We start from the raw sequence: 18,239 nt of genomic DNA on the forward strand, positions 1-18,239 counted from the left end.
GCCTCTCTAGAAAACCTACTATCTACTACCCAACACAGTTTCACTACAGTCGAAAACTGGCTCACCGACCATCACCTGATCTTAAACCCAAATAAAACCAAACTACTTCTCTTCTACCCAACTAATAAACCACCTACCGAACACTTTACCATACAATCCAATAATGGGACCATTATCTCCCCCGACACCTATGCAAAGCTACTAGGAGTAAACATTGACAATAAACTTAGATTTGATATGCACATCAACCAAACCATTAAGTCAGTCAACAAGAAACTTGGGTCCTTATACAGGATAAAAACCTTCCTTACTCCAACTGTCAGAGCAGCCACTGCCCGCTCACACCTTCTCTCTACCCTACTATATGCCTTTCCTGTGCTTACTAACCTTAACAAATCTGACCTAAACAAACTCTCATCTTGTTATAATCATATTGCCAGATTTGTAACTGGCTTGTCCTACAGAACACACCATTGTATTAACCTGAAAAAACTTGGCTGGATAGAACTTCCAAATCTTCTCCAGCTGTACCAACTCAAAGAAGCATTTAAAATCCTTAAACAACCTGAGAACACCCCTGCTCTAAAAAATATAATAATTTTTTACACCAATCTAAGTTGCCTTCGCTCAGCAAATAGACTCCTTGTCCAAACAATTAAATCTTACAACCTAGGTGGTGACGCTCTATTTGCCAATACCACTGGAAAAATGTGGAACTCCCTCCCCAACAACCTCATGCTTATAACTTCACTAGTGCAATTCAAAAAGAGTCTAAAACTCCACTATAAGTCACATTGGCTTTGTCCTTGCACAAACCCAGACTAGCTCTTTGCAGTAAACCAAGCCCATACTAGTTCTTAGTATTATCCAATCCCAAAAAGAACAACCTAGAGAGGGGATATCTAACCCCAAAAGAACAATGTATGTTAGCCAAACTCTAAGCTATAATTTGTCCTAATGACTTTGCTAGCATGTTATTAATGTACAGTATAATGAACTGTAGTATTCTGCATTTGCTAGAGCATGGTAGTTTATGATAGTATGTAAATTGCTTTTTTCTTTTTCATTTTTGTTCATCTTAAACTCTATTTTGTAACTATCTGTCATTGTAACTCTGTTGGAGCTTTTCTCCCCGGGCCTCCGCTGAAAATGGACATGTATCCAGTCGGACTATCCCGGTCAACAAATGTAAAATAAATAAATAAATAAATACTTGTGCTGGGCTGTGGGCATTATGGCACATATGCCAAATAGTCTTCAAATGGTGCCAGAAATAATGCTGAGTCCTTGTGCAGAAATGATCACTGATGTTAGGCTGTTTTACTGCTCTGAGTTATCCAGTGAACATAAACTGCACAGATTTTTAAACATGATTTTATAAAATAACCATACTAAGGAAATGAAGGGTACAGATGGTACATTTCTTTAGATGGCAGGAAAGTTTTGAAGTTAAGTTTCAGCTGTGAGGTACAATGTCTCAGTATATTATGCCTGATTTAGTCTGAGCCAGTAAAAAAACATACCTGAATTTTTGTGTCTTTCCTCTTTGGCATGCAAAATGAGAAAGAAACAAGTGCATGGTGAGTAGGGACATTAATGCATATTTATTCATAATACTGCTTTAAATGCAAATATTTGCATTGTTTTATTTACTCAACATAGTATTTTATGATAGCACAAAGCATCATGGTAGTAGTTTTGAAGCAAAGCCATGTTGGAAACAAATTTATTCTTTGGAGCTAGCAGTGTATTCTGTTGGCATATTACTATGGATACCACGCATGTACTGGACCTTATGTCTTCATGCCATTGCATCAGGATTTATACTGCTGACTCTTTAGCTGATCTATCATGCAAATCATGTTCAATTTGTACTCATTTTGTGAGTCAAGGTACCTGAGCCTTTCTGCTTTATCATGCAAATCGTGTTCAATTTTTACTCATTTTGAGAGTCAGGGTACCTGAGCCTTTCTGCTTCTCCCACTAGAATTGTTTGTTTTTGCATTAAGAAGGCTGGGCCTGCAATTCTACTGGGAGTAAAAAGGTAACCTGGTCCATTTGAGTTGTGAAGCATACAGAGAGGCTTAAAGTGAGAATTACTTTCTGCAGCTAGTTACTTGGTTTATTTCACTTTTGGTTAACTAAAGTGTGTTTTTACATTACGAAAACTGGTACTGCAATTCTAGTGGGAGTAGAACGGTAGATTGGTCAGTCTGAGCTTGGAAATACACAGGGTTAGTGTGTGATTGTTTCGTCAGCCAGAGGGCTTTTTAGGGACCTAGATGGGTGTTAATCCACACTTGGGAGCTACTTTTGCGGTCTTTTTATATTTAGAAGTTCCGGGATCAGCCATCTTGTGGCAGAATGTGTTTACCTGGTGTAGCTGTTTATTAGCCAGAAGGTATGGAAGTCAGTTTTCAGCTTTTTCTGTCTGCTATAAATTAGGCACATATTTGCATGTAGTAGCATACCTATAAAGCTAGTATGTAGGGCGTTTAACCTAGAACACAGAAATGCTTTGCATGGAGCTAAGCTTAGAGTGGCATGATTGTGTCATATAGCACTAAGCTTTTGTAGCACTATACAAAATCTAGCCTTTCCCCTTAGACACCACTCAGATGACACCTATAAAACCAAGACCCTAAACCATAATTCCTCAACCCTGACAGCATGGATTTGTAATTTTCTAATGTCTCTGTAGCTAGCTTGATAAATATGGGCATCCTGAGACAATGCAGCAATTGTCTCATACTCAGCCAAGCTTTTAATAAAAAAACTAACACAGTAGGCTAGAGATGTGCATACCTAACTTTCTTGGCAGCAGAAATCTTGCTTACATTGTCAAAAACACGCGCTATATCTTTCACACACATAATGCTGACCACACACAGCCCTTCTTATGATGTGGCACTTAAAAGAAACCTCCTAAGCCATCAAACTGCAACACATTAGTGGTCTAATAGATAAGGCATTGGCCTTCTAAGGCAGGGATTGAAGGTTTTAGTACCATCTGGGGTGACATGTACAGTGAACAATTGACATAATGGTTATAAATGAAACTTAAAGCATTGCTGCCCAATGCTAAGAGGTGCTGTTACTGAGACTTGGCTTAAAGCCACAGACAGTAACTCGGGAGTGGAAGGCTACAGTGCCTTTCCCCACATTTAGACCAACAACAGCACAAACGGGCTAAAGGTGGATGCGTCTCAATCTATGCAAATACAGCTCAAGGTTTGTTAGATAGGATGATGCCCTGAGGTTCATCCTCGTCCTAGTCTCCATAGACAAGGTTCCCTACCATGTACTGGCCAGCTACAAATTACCCTCTATGACCCACAAAGCTCATATCTCTTACTAGAACTACTAGAGCCACTCATCATCCAACCAAATACCCTGTTAGTGAGAGACTTTAAGTGCCTCTCTATATATTGAAAGTGTACACTGCCTCTAACTCACAGCCCAGCATTTCCTGGACTTCATCAACACAAGCACCCTGGATCAGATAGTGCACTCTCCAACCAGAGCACCAAACATATTGGACCTAGTTGCACCCCCCCAATACCACATCCTCTTTGGTGAACTCAGACCACAAATCTGTCTCCAAGATAAAATTCAGCCTGAAAAACCCAATTAAACCCATAATAGTTAGGATGTAGTTTGCATAAGTATAGTTCATATTAAGTGAAGTTTTGTCCAAATTCACGGCTCTTCTCACGGCTCTTCCAAATCCCAAGAGCACAGCTACTTTTGCAGAAATTTACAGAATTGACAGAAACCCTGTACAAACATGTGAATGGCTCCACTAAGGCTGCTATACCTACCAAAAGTAAGCCCAGAGCTATCACGAAAAACAAACCCCACTGGGAGTTTTATTACCTTGACAGGCTATGTCACAAAAGAAAAAAAGTCATGGCCAAAGTCAAAGTGCAACTCAGAGAAAGACAAGAGCCAGGTAAACAAGAAACTAAAAGGTCTCAAAGTCCAGCAAGGCCAATTACTAGGTCAGGATAGCCTCCAAGGCTAAGAACAGTCGCAAGGACTTCTTCAACTATGTCAGGAATCTTAAAGGTAATACTCAGCAGTGTGCAGAATTGGTGGTAAATGGCACAACCTTCACTGACCAGGGTAGCATAGCAAATCTACTGACTTGATAAATTTAGCTCTAACTTCACCCCCCACTACCCCCTGTGAAATCCCTTCTAGCATATCCCCAACAACTCTCAGCAGAAGGAGGTCCTGCTTGTGCTTGCAAAGGTCAAAAATACTGTTTCAGTGGGCTCTGACAATATCCCCATTTGCCTCCTAAGTAGCCTGAAACATGGCCTAGCAGGACCACCTGAAGTGCTCTTCAACTACACCCTCAAATCAGGTTACCTGCCAGGTGAATGGAGGGCTGCAGTGGTCATCCCTCTTCATAATGGACCATCATCCTGATGCTGGGGACTACAAACCCATCAGTCTGACAAGTCTAATATGCAAAGCCTTGAATAAAATTATGGAAATGATCAACAAGGATATTGTCAGCCTACAGACACTGGACCCATCCCACTTTGCTTTAAGGGGAAGGCCCTTCTTACTTCGAGGGTCACAATGGCTGTGCATGAGGGAAACTGTGCATACCACCTACCTTGATCTGACTAAGGTGTTTGATACAGTACTCTATGCAGGTATTGTTGACAAACTCTCAGAACTAACCATAAATCCTACAAAACTAGCTGGATTGCCAGATGGTTCACAGATAGGACCTATGAAATCAAGATTGGTCAGACCACCTTCAATAAGCCCAGGGCTGTGTGTTGGGCCCTCTTCTGTTGGGTTGTACTTTTCAGAAGTCAAGGCTAATGTCAAACACTTCTGGCTCACCAAGTTCATGGATGACTATAAACTGAGAACTATCACAGACCCCCCGTCACCAGCATTCTACAGGAGTGTTTAACACAAATAAATGACTGATGTAAAAGCCATGGATTAAAACTCAATGCAAAGAAATGCATTATAGTGCCCTTTTATGAAGCATCCACTAGAGATGATTACTTCATTGATAAAACACTGCTAAGATTTGACCTGATGGTTAGAGATCTGGGAACATAGGTAGACAGTAATGTCATTTGACCAACACATAGTCAAAATGGTTAAAATCATTCTGTATCATCCAAATCATAAACAAGGGAATGGCATCTAGGTCTGAGGTAGTAGTAGTACCACTCTGCTCAGCCCTCATCAGAGCCATCATTGAGTACAATGTCCCCTTTGGCATGTACCTAGCCAGGCCTTGCAGTAGTTGGAATGCCTTCAAGGGTTCCTCACCAGGAGAATCCATGGTATGAATACCCTGTCCTACACAGATCACCTTAAGCTTCTATCGCTGCACTTACCCTCTCAGGAACCTGTAGGAGATTATCTCTGCCTGGCATACAAGGCCTCTTCAGATCCAGGTCTGATGATCTCCTGCACATCTGCGAAGCACTAAAAAAAAACGCTGCCTTTGGAACACCAGTTAGCAGAAATAAGTAGTCCATAGGTGTAATCCCAAATTCTTTAATAAATCACAGCAAGTAAAACAGACCAGTTTTGCGCTTTTGTTCAAACACCTTCAACTTCATGTTCCAAAGGCAGTGTTTTGTGTTTTAGTGGTACTTGGTTCTGCTTTTGTGCTGCTTTTTGTTTACATTCATAAAGCAAACCATACCAGAAACAGTAGATCCAAGGACCTGAACTTTGCGCGCAACATAATAGCACATGCTATAGATACCAGTATGCGTCTCAAAGGATCCCCACACTATGGCATAAGCTCCCCATCTGCATGAAGCAGAGTTCATCCCTGACTCTGTTCAAAAGAAAACTTGATCATTGGATGGGAAATTGCAAATTCACCTCCGGCCTGACCTGCATGTCTGTGATGGACAGAGGTTGGCAGTAAGTAAATTAATCCCCAACTAACGTACCCCCACACATATAACCTTAGCTATCTTTTTACTAATATATCCCACCAAATAGGCATCCAGTTAACTCTGGGACAAAACTGGGTTGGGTTGCACAGCTAGGTTTGTAAAGACCCTGGTGCTCATTAGCCTAGTATGAAACTATAAGAAGCCCTTCCCCCAACTCAATAGCTTCCTTTCTCCTTAAGAGCCTTTACCTTCTGATTATAACATTATATCCTTATCCTGAAAACTTGGAATCATTTCACACTTTTAGACTGGGTTGACCAAACAGCTCTTACCTGCTGTCGGTTTCTGTCTCTCTAGCGCATCTTATCACATGGTTCCATAAAAGTTTTTTGTGATTATCTTTTCCTTCGTCTTCACTTGCAGAAGAGTGTCCATTTAAAAATGAATTCATCTAAGCAAGAAGCTCTTAAAGCAATGGATGTCTGAGACTAAGTATAGTACATGTGTGAAATTTTTATCAGCTGTCTTTGGTTGACCAAACATTTTCTCTGCAGGGAGCAAGAAAAAATATATAAAATATTCTCTGCACATATTTCGTCTTGCAATTCTGTAATTCAGAATTTTGAAAGAGGCTAGACTTGCTTCTTTTCTAGATCTTTCACTGCTCACAAGAATGATTTGCATCTATCAATAGAACCTGAGTTATGGCAAGTGATTGTAAAGTCCTCCTGTGAAAATGCATTCAATTAAAAATTCTAAAAATATTCCATGTTATGAAGGCTACAGTCTGCTTTTATAGAATAAGAATTGAAGTGGAACTGTGTAATTTCTGTTTAATGCACATTTATTATTTATATGCTGATTGTTTTTTTTTTTTTTTCTTTGTGTCACCAGTAATCGAAACAGTAACTACAAGACATCATGTGATATCCGATATTCAGTTAAAGGTTTCCCCATACTTCCAGTCATTGCAGAAACCACTGTATGGTGACAAGCACCCATCTTGTGAAATTCCTAAGATGGTTGAAATTCCTGTTGAACCTGCAATAAAAGAATATTTAAAATGCAACGACCTCTTCAAACACAAATTTGAGAAAGTTTGCAAAGCTACTTACTCTGACCTAGAAGTGAGCACAACGGTAAATCAGATCACATTAAAGCGAAGCATAGATGAGAGCAAAATTCTATTTTATAAGGTTGCCAGGCAATGGGAACAGAATGCAAAGGAAACAGTACATTCATTTCTGAACGGTTATGATACAGAAGATATTGCAGTTGATGCAGAGTTGTGGGAGAGGATCCGAAAACAATGTGAAGCCCTAGAACACTCTGACCTTGGGCTCTGGTACAACCAGTCAAAAAATATTCTAACTGCAGTGGGAGAACAGCAACTGGTAGCCAACGCCATGACTAATATTAACCATATTATTAAAGAAGCAGAGATTGCCTTAGAAATTGAAAAGAATACCACTGAAGAGACCATCTCATTTGACACACATAAAGCTGCAGACTTTGTGCTAATGGTGGTCCAGGACTCATTATGTGATGTTGAACTTCAGCGGAATAGTGATTGCACACCTTGCCAAATCAAAATAACAGGTGTCAACCATAAAGTCGCCCAAGCTAAGAATTGTATTGCGGTAGCAAAAAACAAGATGGTGACGCAGAATGTTGATCTATCTTCCGACATGGTGAAATTCATTACTTCACTCAGTCTGACGGCATTCGTATCGGACTATTTTACTTCAAATGGAATCAAAGCAACATTGTTTTCAGAAAACTCTTTAAAGCTCATTGCAGCACATGCGGATGAGGCAAAAAAGGCAATTGATAAAATTAAACAAGCTATCAAAGAAGAAAATATATGTCTATCTGCAGAACAAGCTAAAGTAACTGAAAGTATCAAGTGGAAATCTTTTATTGAACGACTACAAGGTGAGATAAAGTCATGGAATGAGAAGTGTGACATCTCGTCAGACGAGAAGAAAATAACAGTAGTGGGACCCACCAGCGTTGCTGCAGATGTTACTAATAAAATAAAGGGTTACCTTGACAATAAAAAAACTTCTTCAAAAGTGCTTGACCTAAAAGATTTTCATGTGTTAGATTACGTAGAGAAGTTCATAAACCCATCCCTACTCCCAGATTTTAAAGACAAAGATATTAGTATACTTCCTAGGAAAATGATGCCAACCCCAAATATTACCATTAATGGAGCTGCTGAATACATTGATGATGCACTTATGGCTGTGCAGAAGTACGTTGAGACAATTGTTTCAAAGACCTTTGTCTACAGTAATCCGGGGGAAGCAAAAGTTCTTGAGAAACAGAAAGATGCTGTCCGATCTAAAGCTGTAGAATCTGGTTGCATGGTGTGGTTTACACAACAAAGTGCAATTCAAAAACCACCACTTGATGTTAACTTCCACACTTGCTTAAATGGCTTGAATTTGTTTGCTAAACATGGTGATATATTAAAGGAAAAGGCTGATGCTTTAGTCTGTCCTATAGATGGTGACATGTCCTTTAGTATGAAACTTATCAAAGATGTTATACATGCTGGAGGGCCTGAAATACAAAAGGAATGTGGCAAAATAATTAGAGAGAGAAAAACGCTGGCTTGTGGAGATGTGTTGACACCATGTAAAGGCATGCTTCATTTTCAGCTTCTGATACTGGCAGTTACGCCAATATGGGGAAAATGTAACTATACTATGAAAGGGAAAAACATGGAAAGCATATATTTGAAGCACGTCTTCCTGAGATGCTTTGATACTGCGGAACAAAAACAATGCACATCTATTGCCTTGCCTATTTTAGGAAGTAATGACTTTGGATTTTCCATCCATGAAAGTGCAGTTACATTCATGGAAGCAGTTAAAGAATATGTTAACAAGAAACAAAGCCAGACAATAAAAGAAATTTATGTGATTGACATGGATGAAAAAGCAATTGAGGAATTCAGTGAAGCAGCAAATTTAGTGGTAAGTCTAACTCAGGCAGATTGATAAACATTTTAAAGTAAATGGTTAAGAATTGTAAAACTGCTGTATGAAATATGGGAGTACACTAAGAATTAAACCATGCAACGTTAACTCTCAAGTGTCTATTACTAATAATAGTTAATGAATAGTAATGTTGACTTTGTGTGGCTGTGTGACTGCCAGGTCGCATAACATATAACACTTGAAGTGGGCTGGTTTCTTCTACAAATACTGAACTCTGAAGTTAAAAAAAATTCTATGGTTATAATTATAAATAAAACCTCATTTCCAAATTTAGCATTCTAGATAAATTAGACCTTTAGGGTGGATGTTAATTTTGGAGTAGAATAGATGATGAATGTTTCCAAGAGTAGGAAATGCTTCTAAATGGATATGCAATGAAGTAAATGTGCATAAGAATAGAGGAGAATCTCATATTCAAGTGCATGTAGGTGAGGTAAAATAAAGATGGTTCTGGATTAGTTTCTTATAGACGTCCATTTGCATTCGTCTGGTAGATAAAATCCTGCCACTAATGGGGATACGATTATTATAAACCAGTTGACTCTCTGAGCAAATCTAGTAGCCTGTTACATATGTTAAAGAGAAAATGGAAGAGAAATGGAATAACAAATGTTGGGCATGAAGCTCCTTTGTGATGTAGTGAAGGTTCAGCTTCACAGCAGGGAAGATGAAACAGTATAAACAGCTTTTCAGTGGGAAGAGATTCTATTTTGAATAGTTTCACTATAGTAAATAAAAGACGAGGTCTGGGCAGAGTACCAGATACATAACTATTTCCGTTTCCTGCATTTGTGATGAAGCTACCTTCCAGACAGAGCCAGTAATAATGTGGCTGGGAGTACCAAAGAATGCTGCCTCAGTTTAATTAAACCCTATGTAAATGTATTTGCCAGCCATTTTCTGGTGATAGAAAAGACTTTGGTGTTGCATTCCAAATAGAAGTTGAACAATTTTTTTTCCTGGCAAGGTTCATTTCAGAGGTGGCTTTAAGCTGAATGCTTTAAATAAAGGAAAGGAAAGGGGAAGGGGTCTCATAATTAGAGTTACGCCAGAGATTCTGTCAGTATAAATGGCAATTTTATTCCTTTCCACTTTGCAGCTGTTTAGTGTTGGCATGAGTATTTTTTAGTAAATTTTGCATCAGTACCTTGTTTTGTATTGTGCGCCCTTCTAAGGAAAGTTTTAAATTTTAAACCTCTTCAACTCTTTTAGCATATTAATAGCTTTACCGTCTATGATTGGTACCCTTGTTATATTTCTTGTATGGTCACGATATGTAGAATCACTGCATACAATTAGATTAATAGTTTGCTTCCCTTTTCCATTGGCTAGGTTCCCTTGTCCCTTTCTTTCCCTGTCCTTTTAATTAATCTATTATTTTACCCTCTCTCTCATTTTCCTTCTCCACAATATACTACTGAGAAAGGTTCTTTACACCTCAGATTTGCATAGGCAGCTCAGATATTATTGAATAAAATGAAGGCCATTTGCAAATCTGAGAAACGTTATTCCGTTTCATCCTAGGTCTTTGGGTTTGGCAGTTTCTAAACAAACCATTTCTTTCTGGATTTCTAAGGCCATTTCTTTTTGTTATTCCTTTCATGGTAAATGTATTTCCTCTTCTGTAAAGGCTATTCTACCAGAGCTGTTGCTTCCTGTGGAGCTTTTTTCAAGGGGCTGGATAACATTTCCATCCTCAAGGCTGCTACTTGGACTTCTACCCATACCGTCACTAGCCATTACAAGTTGGATGTTATTCCTAGAGCAAGAGCTGGCTTTGCCAGAGACATCTGCATGGGTTTCTATAGAGCTGTGCAGTGCCTTCCTCCTCCTAGGTTTCCACTTGAGCTTTTGTACTCTTCCCGTATGTACGGAAAGGAACACTGTTGCAGTGTTCCTTCCCCTATGTAAGGAACACTGCAACAGTGATACTGAAAGACATAATACAGAACAGTAGATGTCCTTTACACTGTTGCAGTATTTACTCTCACTCCTCTCCTTCTGCTCTGCCCCTTTTCCTCTTGCCTTCTTGGCCAGGGATTCTTCTTTTTTACTACTCCTGGATTGCACATGGTACCCCTGGTCCATAGGGACATTTTTTTACTTTCTGGGGCTTTTCAGTTCTGATGTGGCTATGTCTGTACTTCACCCTTAATGTCCTACACCTTGTACAGGGAGTATACTTGGGACATACAATGTCTATAAATTCTAAAGGCTTTGGTATACTGGCTGAACATTGAGCTATCCTTGGCAGGAGATCCCTTGCGTAAGGAATACTGCAACAGTGAAGTGAAGGACGTCTACTGATATGGTAAGATTTTACACAACTGTGCTTTACAAAGACATGGTTTCAAATTTATGAAGGTGTTCTCTATTCCTGAGTTTACTGCCTTTCATGACTTTAGCCTACTGGCAGTTGGGGTGGGGGTATCCGTGTTTTTCAAGGATATCCAAATCACCCTGCACAAGATTAATTACTGCTTCAAATTTAACAGTAGAGCAAACTCTGTCCTCTCCTGAGCATGATCTCTCTCTTCCTTTTGCAAATAGCCACTACTAGGTGCCCCAGTACCCTTTTTGTTCTCAAAATGTCTATTTCTTGCACGCCTCCACATGTATCATCTTCCCTTGTTTAATCAGACCATAAATTAGTAGCCTTTTCCAGTAAAACTGGTGGTACTTCCTTTCCAAATACTCTGTTTAGAGGCCTGTCAGAAGCAAACCTTTTCAGTTACTTGATGACTTGAGCTCTACTGCAATCCTCCTCTGATTGGAGCCCTTTGTTAAAGCTGCTGCCTGTTCATCTGACTTCTAGTCCTACTTATTTGTATTGATAGGGCAGTCCCTAACCACACCAGGTATACTTTTGTAATTTAAAAACAAATCCGTGTGGTAGAATACCTGTATAATTAAATTGTATGATGACAGAAATTTACTTAATACTTATAAAAGGTTTTATTTTACCTAACCTAAGAGCATTTTAAGAAAACTACCAAAGCAGCTAAGGTAAGCATTAGAAAGCTTAAATCTGAATCTGAACTTAAAATTGACACTAAAACCAAAAATGACTATATTTGTTTATTTAACTGTCAGAAAGTTAAGAACAAACACCAAACAAGGTTCAGAGTTAGTCCACCATAATACTGCCCTCTCTGAACGTAAGGAGATGCCTAATATTGTAGCTGAGAAAGAGTGCACGTTTTACTCCACCCACAGTAATAGGTATTCCACAGATCCCATGGTCCTTAACCACCCACTTAAATTACTATGAAACAAGTCATCTTATTCATGAGCCCAGATTAGATGCCAGATAGCCTGATTATCATTACAAAATGTGGCCCATCTGAGCCACTATTTAATCTCGCTAATCTAGGCCTCTCCACTAGTTGCATTCCTGAAGCCAGGAAAAACAGCTATTGTAATGCTATTACATGGGTGACCTAATGCCTGCCCCTGGTAACTGCAGGCTCATTAGTCTCTCTAGCCACATTACTTGCATTATCTCCAAAGCATTTCTGCCATGATGTGGACCTGGAAAATCATACTACATCTGTTAATGACTACGGTACAGTTTGGTATATAGTGTTACTTTCTGTTCTGTATTTTGATATGTATGTCTTACTGCCCCTCCACTTTTTTTTCTTTGAATTATTTCACTTGGGCAATACCTGCAAATGGTCAGTTGTGATTAGTGTACTACCCTCCCTAAACAAGTGTAAAATAAAATGCTTTGGAATGTATTATTTCAGACAGCATTAATCTGGTCATAGAAGATCTTTTATCCCTTGACCATCACCATTGTGGTAAAGGAAGATCCTGCCTCTCTACCTACATTAATTTCTTTGAAAGGCAACTAAGCAGTGTGTACTGGTTATGCAATACATTATCATACAGAGTATCTGGACCTGACCGAAGCCTACAACACTATTCCCCTTGCAGGCAGTACTGACAGGATTGTAAATAGATTTATAGATGTTCCAAGGCTACTGTCCACCATGACCATTCATATCTTGACAGTACATTCCCTCAGGCTGTAACTTGTTTCTCCAGATGGGCCATACCAATCAATATCAAAGTAAATTTGTGAATTCCCATCCAGTCTTCTAGTTTATATTTAAACAAAGTAAGTCACACTGCTTAACATGTAGGAAAAGTTTATTATAGAGGTTTAGGAGGTGCTGTGATTTAAACCTAGCCTATCCAATGTGTTTTATTTATCTGTTGGCAGTTTAGGTCCCCGGTTCTAGTATTAATGGAGATACTGCACTTGTGGAGAAACAGGAAGTGCAGGATAATTGGGCCTGTAATGGAGCATTAAATAAGATGGAGATCTCGTTTCAAAAGCCTATAAGACACTGACATAAATGCCAAAGGCTTCAGCTTCTAAATAAAAGTATTTATTTTGTGTAGTGGGTAGCTAACTATCTGACAGAATCCATATGATAAGATTTAAGAATATATTTCTCAAACCTTCACGCCAACATTTCTGACCTATGGGTATGTAGGTATGCAGATAACTGTAAATTGGGTATTATTATTCAGTCCTGCACTGATTCACTGTTCCTCCAAGATGGGTTAGATCTGGTCATGAACTGATGAAAAGATGGCGGTCTAAAATGTGAAAAAATGTAGTCTAGCACATTTTGTTAAACAGTCTTTTCCCCATACTATACAAGTATTGCACCTCTCCAAGTAGAAGACATTGTCATGAGGGATCTCATTACTCGTGTTAATAGTTCCTTATCTTTTGACCATCACGTCTGTGCAGTAGTTTGGAAAACTTGTCTGACTTATCTAACTTTCGAAGGCATCATAAAAGATATTGAAAATTTAAAGATCAGTGGTCTCAAAAATTGTAGTTATCAGGAGGGTCTGGCAGCTGTCTCTCTCTCTCTCTCTTTCTTTGTACTATTTTTTTTATAGACTCCTCCATGGGGATCTGTGTCTAGCCTTTTGATCCAGGAAAGATTCAAACCTCCTTGACTTCCTATTCTTTTTCAGAACAAAAGGTTCCTCAGGTACCCAATTAAAGTAGATAAATCTTTATTAACAGATAAATAAGACATGTTGGCATGATAGATTCTTAGCCCAATGTATCTTCTACCTCTCTAACAAACGTTTACAACCTGTCAAGCAGTGTAGCAACCTTACAACCTTCAAGGTAAACTTGGATAATTGGGTGGGCATCCTCAAATTCTTCCCCCAGTCTTAGCTCTGTTAGCTTCCTTGAGGCTGGAGGGAATTTGTAAATTTGGGCAATTTGCTGGACTTATAAACCTACCAGTCTGCAGACTATTATATGTGACTGCTACTAATGACCAGCACCTTTGAGAAAGAGGAGTGCTTAATTTAAGTGAAACCAACAAAACCCATTAGCTGCATCTGTATAATTTTGGAGTTTTATTTTATTTATTTATTTTACATTTGTTAACAGGGAAATACCGATTGGACTAGGTCCATTTACAGTGGACGCCCAGGGAGAAAAGCACCACATTAAGCAAAAGAAAAATATTTTTATGCAGAGTGGTACAAGTTAAACGAGAGAAATATTTTTATACAGAGTAGTGCAACAAAAAAAAATCAGATATTCACATTAAAAATGCAAGCAGGCAAGACCGTTTTCAGCAGTCAGCGAAGTTACAAACGGTAGGGATTACGAGCTACTTACAGGCTCGGTTAATGGCTGTTAGAGTTTGAATTACAGTGACTGATACTGGTGAATGGTGGCTGTTAGGGTTTGTCCCATAGACGATTACAGTGACTAACTTGGTATTGGTGAATGGATCAGGAGGAAAAGGCAGGAAAGCTTAAGTTTAATACAAGGACATAGCCAGGTATTCATCAGATGTGATGTGAGGGAGTTTTTGAAGTGTGAGGTGGTGGAGGCAGTGGTCAGCGAAGGTGGAAGGCAATTCCAGTTTCTAGTAATGGTGTGGGAATATAGCGCTTTTCCTTCAGTATTGTTTTCTCTAGTGATACAGAGGAGAGATTTGTCACTCAGTCGGAGAGGGCAATTTGCTGAGTAGTGGGTAAGTAGTTGGGTTAGGGATGGGGTTTTATCAGGGTATTTAAGAATGTTGTAGACCAGGACTAGCTGGTGGTAAGAGATAGTTCTAGCCAATTTAGGTCCCTTAGACCAACACAGTGATGTGTTCTGAAGGTGGTGTGTTTAGCAAACTTGGCGATCTTATTGTAACATGATTCTAGTTTGTCTGGATCCATTTTTCTGATGTTCATAGATTCATAGGTAGATACTAGGCTATATCGGCCCAAGGGCCTAAGTGGGCCTAGCCAACAAGGTTCCGTGGCTCACACCATCCAAGAAAGTTAATTTCCTGTGCCCCTGTCGATTAGAGCCACAGAAGTGATCCCCAGGGTGTATTTCCTATTTCCCATCCACTCATATATATTTTTCTTGAAGAGTGCTAATGAGAAACTTTGCTTGACATAGATGGGTAGCTTGTTCCAGAGTATAAGAAATCTTTGGGACAGGAATCTATCCCTCCAGCATGTCCTGTTTATTGTGGTGACATGGTTTTAGGTCCCTAGAGCATGTAGCTTGGAGGGATTGGGATTTCTTAAGGTGTAGCATGTCCAACAGTTCTGGGTTTAACATAGCTTTTTATGTTCGGTAGAGATCTCCTCGGAGTAGGCAATATGCTACAGATAAAAGCTGGAGTTTTTTGAGACGGTCAGTGTAGGGCATCTGTTTGGGGCCAGTAATCCTCTTTGTGAGGTACTTCTATGGTCTTTTCAGCTGCTGCATATATCTTGAGGTACATTCCAAAAAGGGCATTGTACTCTATAATGGGTCTAATGAGTGCCGAGTAGAGGGGAACAATGACCTCTTTTTTTTCCTGGATGAGAACCTTTTGTGATGGTGTGCCATGTAGAAGGATTTCCTGACTACTGTGGCAATGTGATTATCAAAGGAGAGACTACTGTCCACTTGAGTCCCAAGGTCTCATCACACATTTGGTGTTAAGTAGACTGCTTTTTGTGGTAGTTCATGGGTACAGAGTTTTTACCAAAGGGGATGACAATGCACTTTTTGGCGTTGAGCTTGAGGCCATGCCTCTGATACCAGGTATCTGTCTCAGTGAGGCCCTTCTCTAGGATGCCCACATCATTTGGGGACTCAACTATGGCTCCTAGTTTGCAGTCATCTGTGAACATCATTTGCCAGAGGCCTTCTGTGTTAGTCTGTACTTCAGAGAAGTAGATGCCAAACAGGAGAGGTCCCAGGACTGAAACCTGTGGTACTCCACTTGCCACGGGTTTGAAGTCAGATTTGGAGTCTGCAACTTTTACAGTGTGGGTTCTGTCAGTGAGCCAGTTGGCAACCCATCTTGTGACATAGAGATTTATACCTAGTTTAGTGAGTTTAGCTGTAATTCCAGAATGGGGGATGGTGTCGAAAGCCTTGGCGAGGTCAAGATAGGCTGTGTGAACCACCTTACCCTTGTCTACGGATTTGGTGACTGTCTAAAAAAAGTCGATCGGGTTCAGAAGGCATGATCTGCCTTTCACAAACCTGAACTGGGTGGGGTCCGGAGTTTGGAGGTTACCAGTGTCTTTGAGTTCCATGATGATACATTCCATGGCCTTGCAGACCAGGCTCGTCAGGCTAAAAGCGCGATAGTTCCCAGGATCAGTGGTGGCTCCCCCTTTGTGGAGTGGGATAACTGTTGGTGTGCCATTCAGTGGGCACAAAGCCTGACATGAGACTATGATTGAACATGGTACTTGGGTGGGGAGCCAATTCGTTCTGAAGTTCGTGTAAAACGCAGCCTGGGATGTTGTCCGGTCCCATGGATGCTGTGTTTCTGGTTTTAGAGAGTGCAGCTTTTACCTGCATAGATGTGATTACTGTAATTCAGAGCAGATCTGGGTATTGCCATTGAGATTCTTGACATGGCTATAGAATGTTTTGTCTTTGCCCTTAGGATCAGTGGCGATTTTGTTTTCGTAGCTAGCTTTGGAGGATCTTATAAGGGATCTCAGCTTCTTACTGAAGCTGACCAAGGGAGCTCCTCCACTCATAGGATTTTACTCTCTTTTTCAACAGTTTCTTCCCTTTGTTGTAGATTATGGCAGGGGACCACCAGATTGGTTTCCTTTTTTTGGAGGATAGCATGTTGGTGAAAATTTGTGCTGCATACATTAGTGTGGACAAGAGGCGAGTCTGAGCTAGGTTGACTCTTGCTTAGTCTGAAAGAAAATTTTTGAGCCTATATAATGTGCCCGTTTTTTGTGAACCTTTTTTAATGGTTTGTGAAGTGTGGACATTGAAGTGAAGATTATCTATTTCAATGCCGAGCAGTTTGGTATGGTCAGAAGGGGAAATGGTAGTGCCATTTTTAGAGGTGATGGTGAAAGAGAGGGGAGCAATTTTTGATTTGTTAGGGATAAATGGTAGTAATTTAGTCTTATTGGGGTTTAGGGCGAGTTGGATATCATAAATCCATTTTTCTACAGAGTTAAAGGTTTCCTGGGTGAGTTGTTGCAGAATGGCTGGAGATGGGGCTGTTTAGATTAAAGTCGAATCATCTGCATATTGAATAAGTGTAGCATGCTGGCTTGATCTATGTAGATTATTAGTAAAGACAGAAAAAAGAAGTGGGCCCAGTATTGAGCCTTGTGGGACACCTATGGTGGTAGGAAGTTTAGGGGACGGTACACCTTGCCATTGGACAGATTGTTGCCTGTCAGGTAGTTTTTAAACCAGGCAATAGTAGATGAGGCAAAAGATAGTGAGGCTAGAGAATCTAGCAGAATGGTGTGTGAGACCATGTCAAATGCTTTGGAGAGATTCAAAAAAATGGCAGATGTAAAGTTATTGTTCCTGTGTTGGTTAACTAGATTAGTGAAAGAGAGAAGAGCAGTGGTTGTGCTATGATGTGGGCAGAAGCCATGTTGTGTGGTGAACAGGAGTTGATGTGTGTTCAGGAATTTAATAACTTGAAGTGGATACACTTCTCTAGAAGTTTAGATAGGGGGTATAGAATGGCAATGGGTCGGTAGTTTCAAAAATCATAACAGTTCCCACCTTTATGAAGAGGAATGATATATGAGACTTTCCAGAGGTTTGGGATATGGGATTCCTGTATGGAGTGGTTGTTAGTAGGGGGATGGAGTGCTAAACCCCGCACCCTCCCCTAAAAAACACACACACATGGTGTATTGTGAGTTGAACCTTCTTGCAAAAATGTGATTGAGATATGCAGACTTTCTTTACCTTCAAAGTAAAAGAGCAACTTGCTACATGCCCCATGAGTAAAGCAACACAAATATCTCTAAGCACTGTAAACATACTGCCTTGGAAGCTGATCTAATTATG

At 39.9% G+C, this 18,239-nt stretch overlaps 1 protein-coding gene across 1 annotated transcript in view; it reads left to right on the forward strand.

Moving 5' to 3' along the window:
- The window catches only part of LOC122804788 (protein mono-ADP-ribosyltransferase PARP14-like), a gene marked incomplete in the record, with an annotated part of 1,493,437 nt that overhangs the window by 348,698 nt on the left and 1,126,500 nt on the right, over positions 1-18,239 (forward strand). The window contains 1 exon segment of the mRNA XM_044074882.1: positions 6,786-8,875. Coding sequence (XP_043930817.1) covers positions 6,786-8,875 — 2,090 coding nt within the window.

Source organism: Protopterus annectens, chromosome 6.part0, assembly GCF_019279795.1.
Source record: "Protopterus annectens isolate FY-2018-M chromosome 6.part0, PAN1.0, whole genome shotgun sequence".
Taxonomy (NCBI): domain Eukaryota; kingdom Metazoa; phylum Chordata; order Ceratodontiformes; family Protopteridae; genus Protopterus; species Protopterus annectens.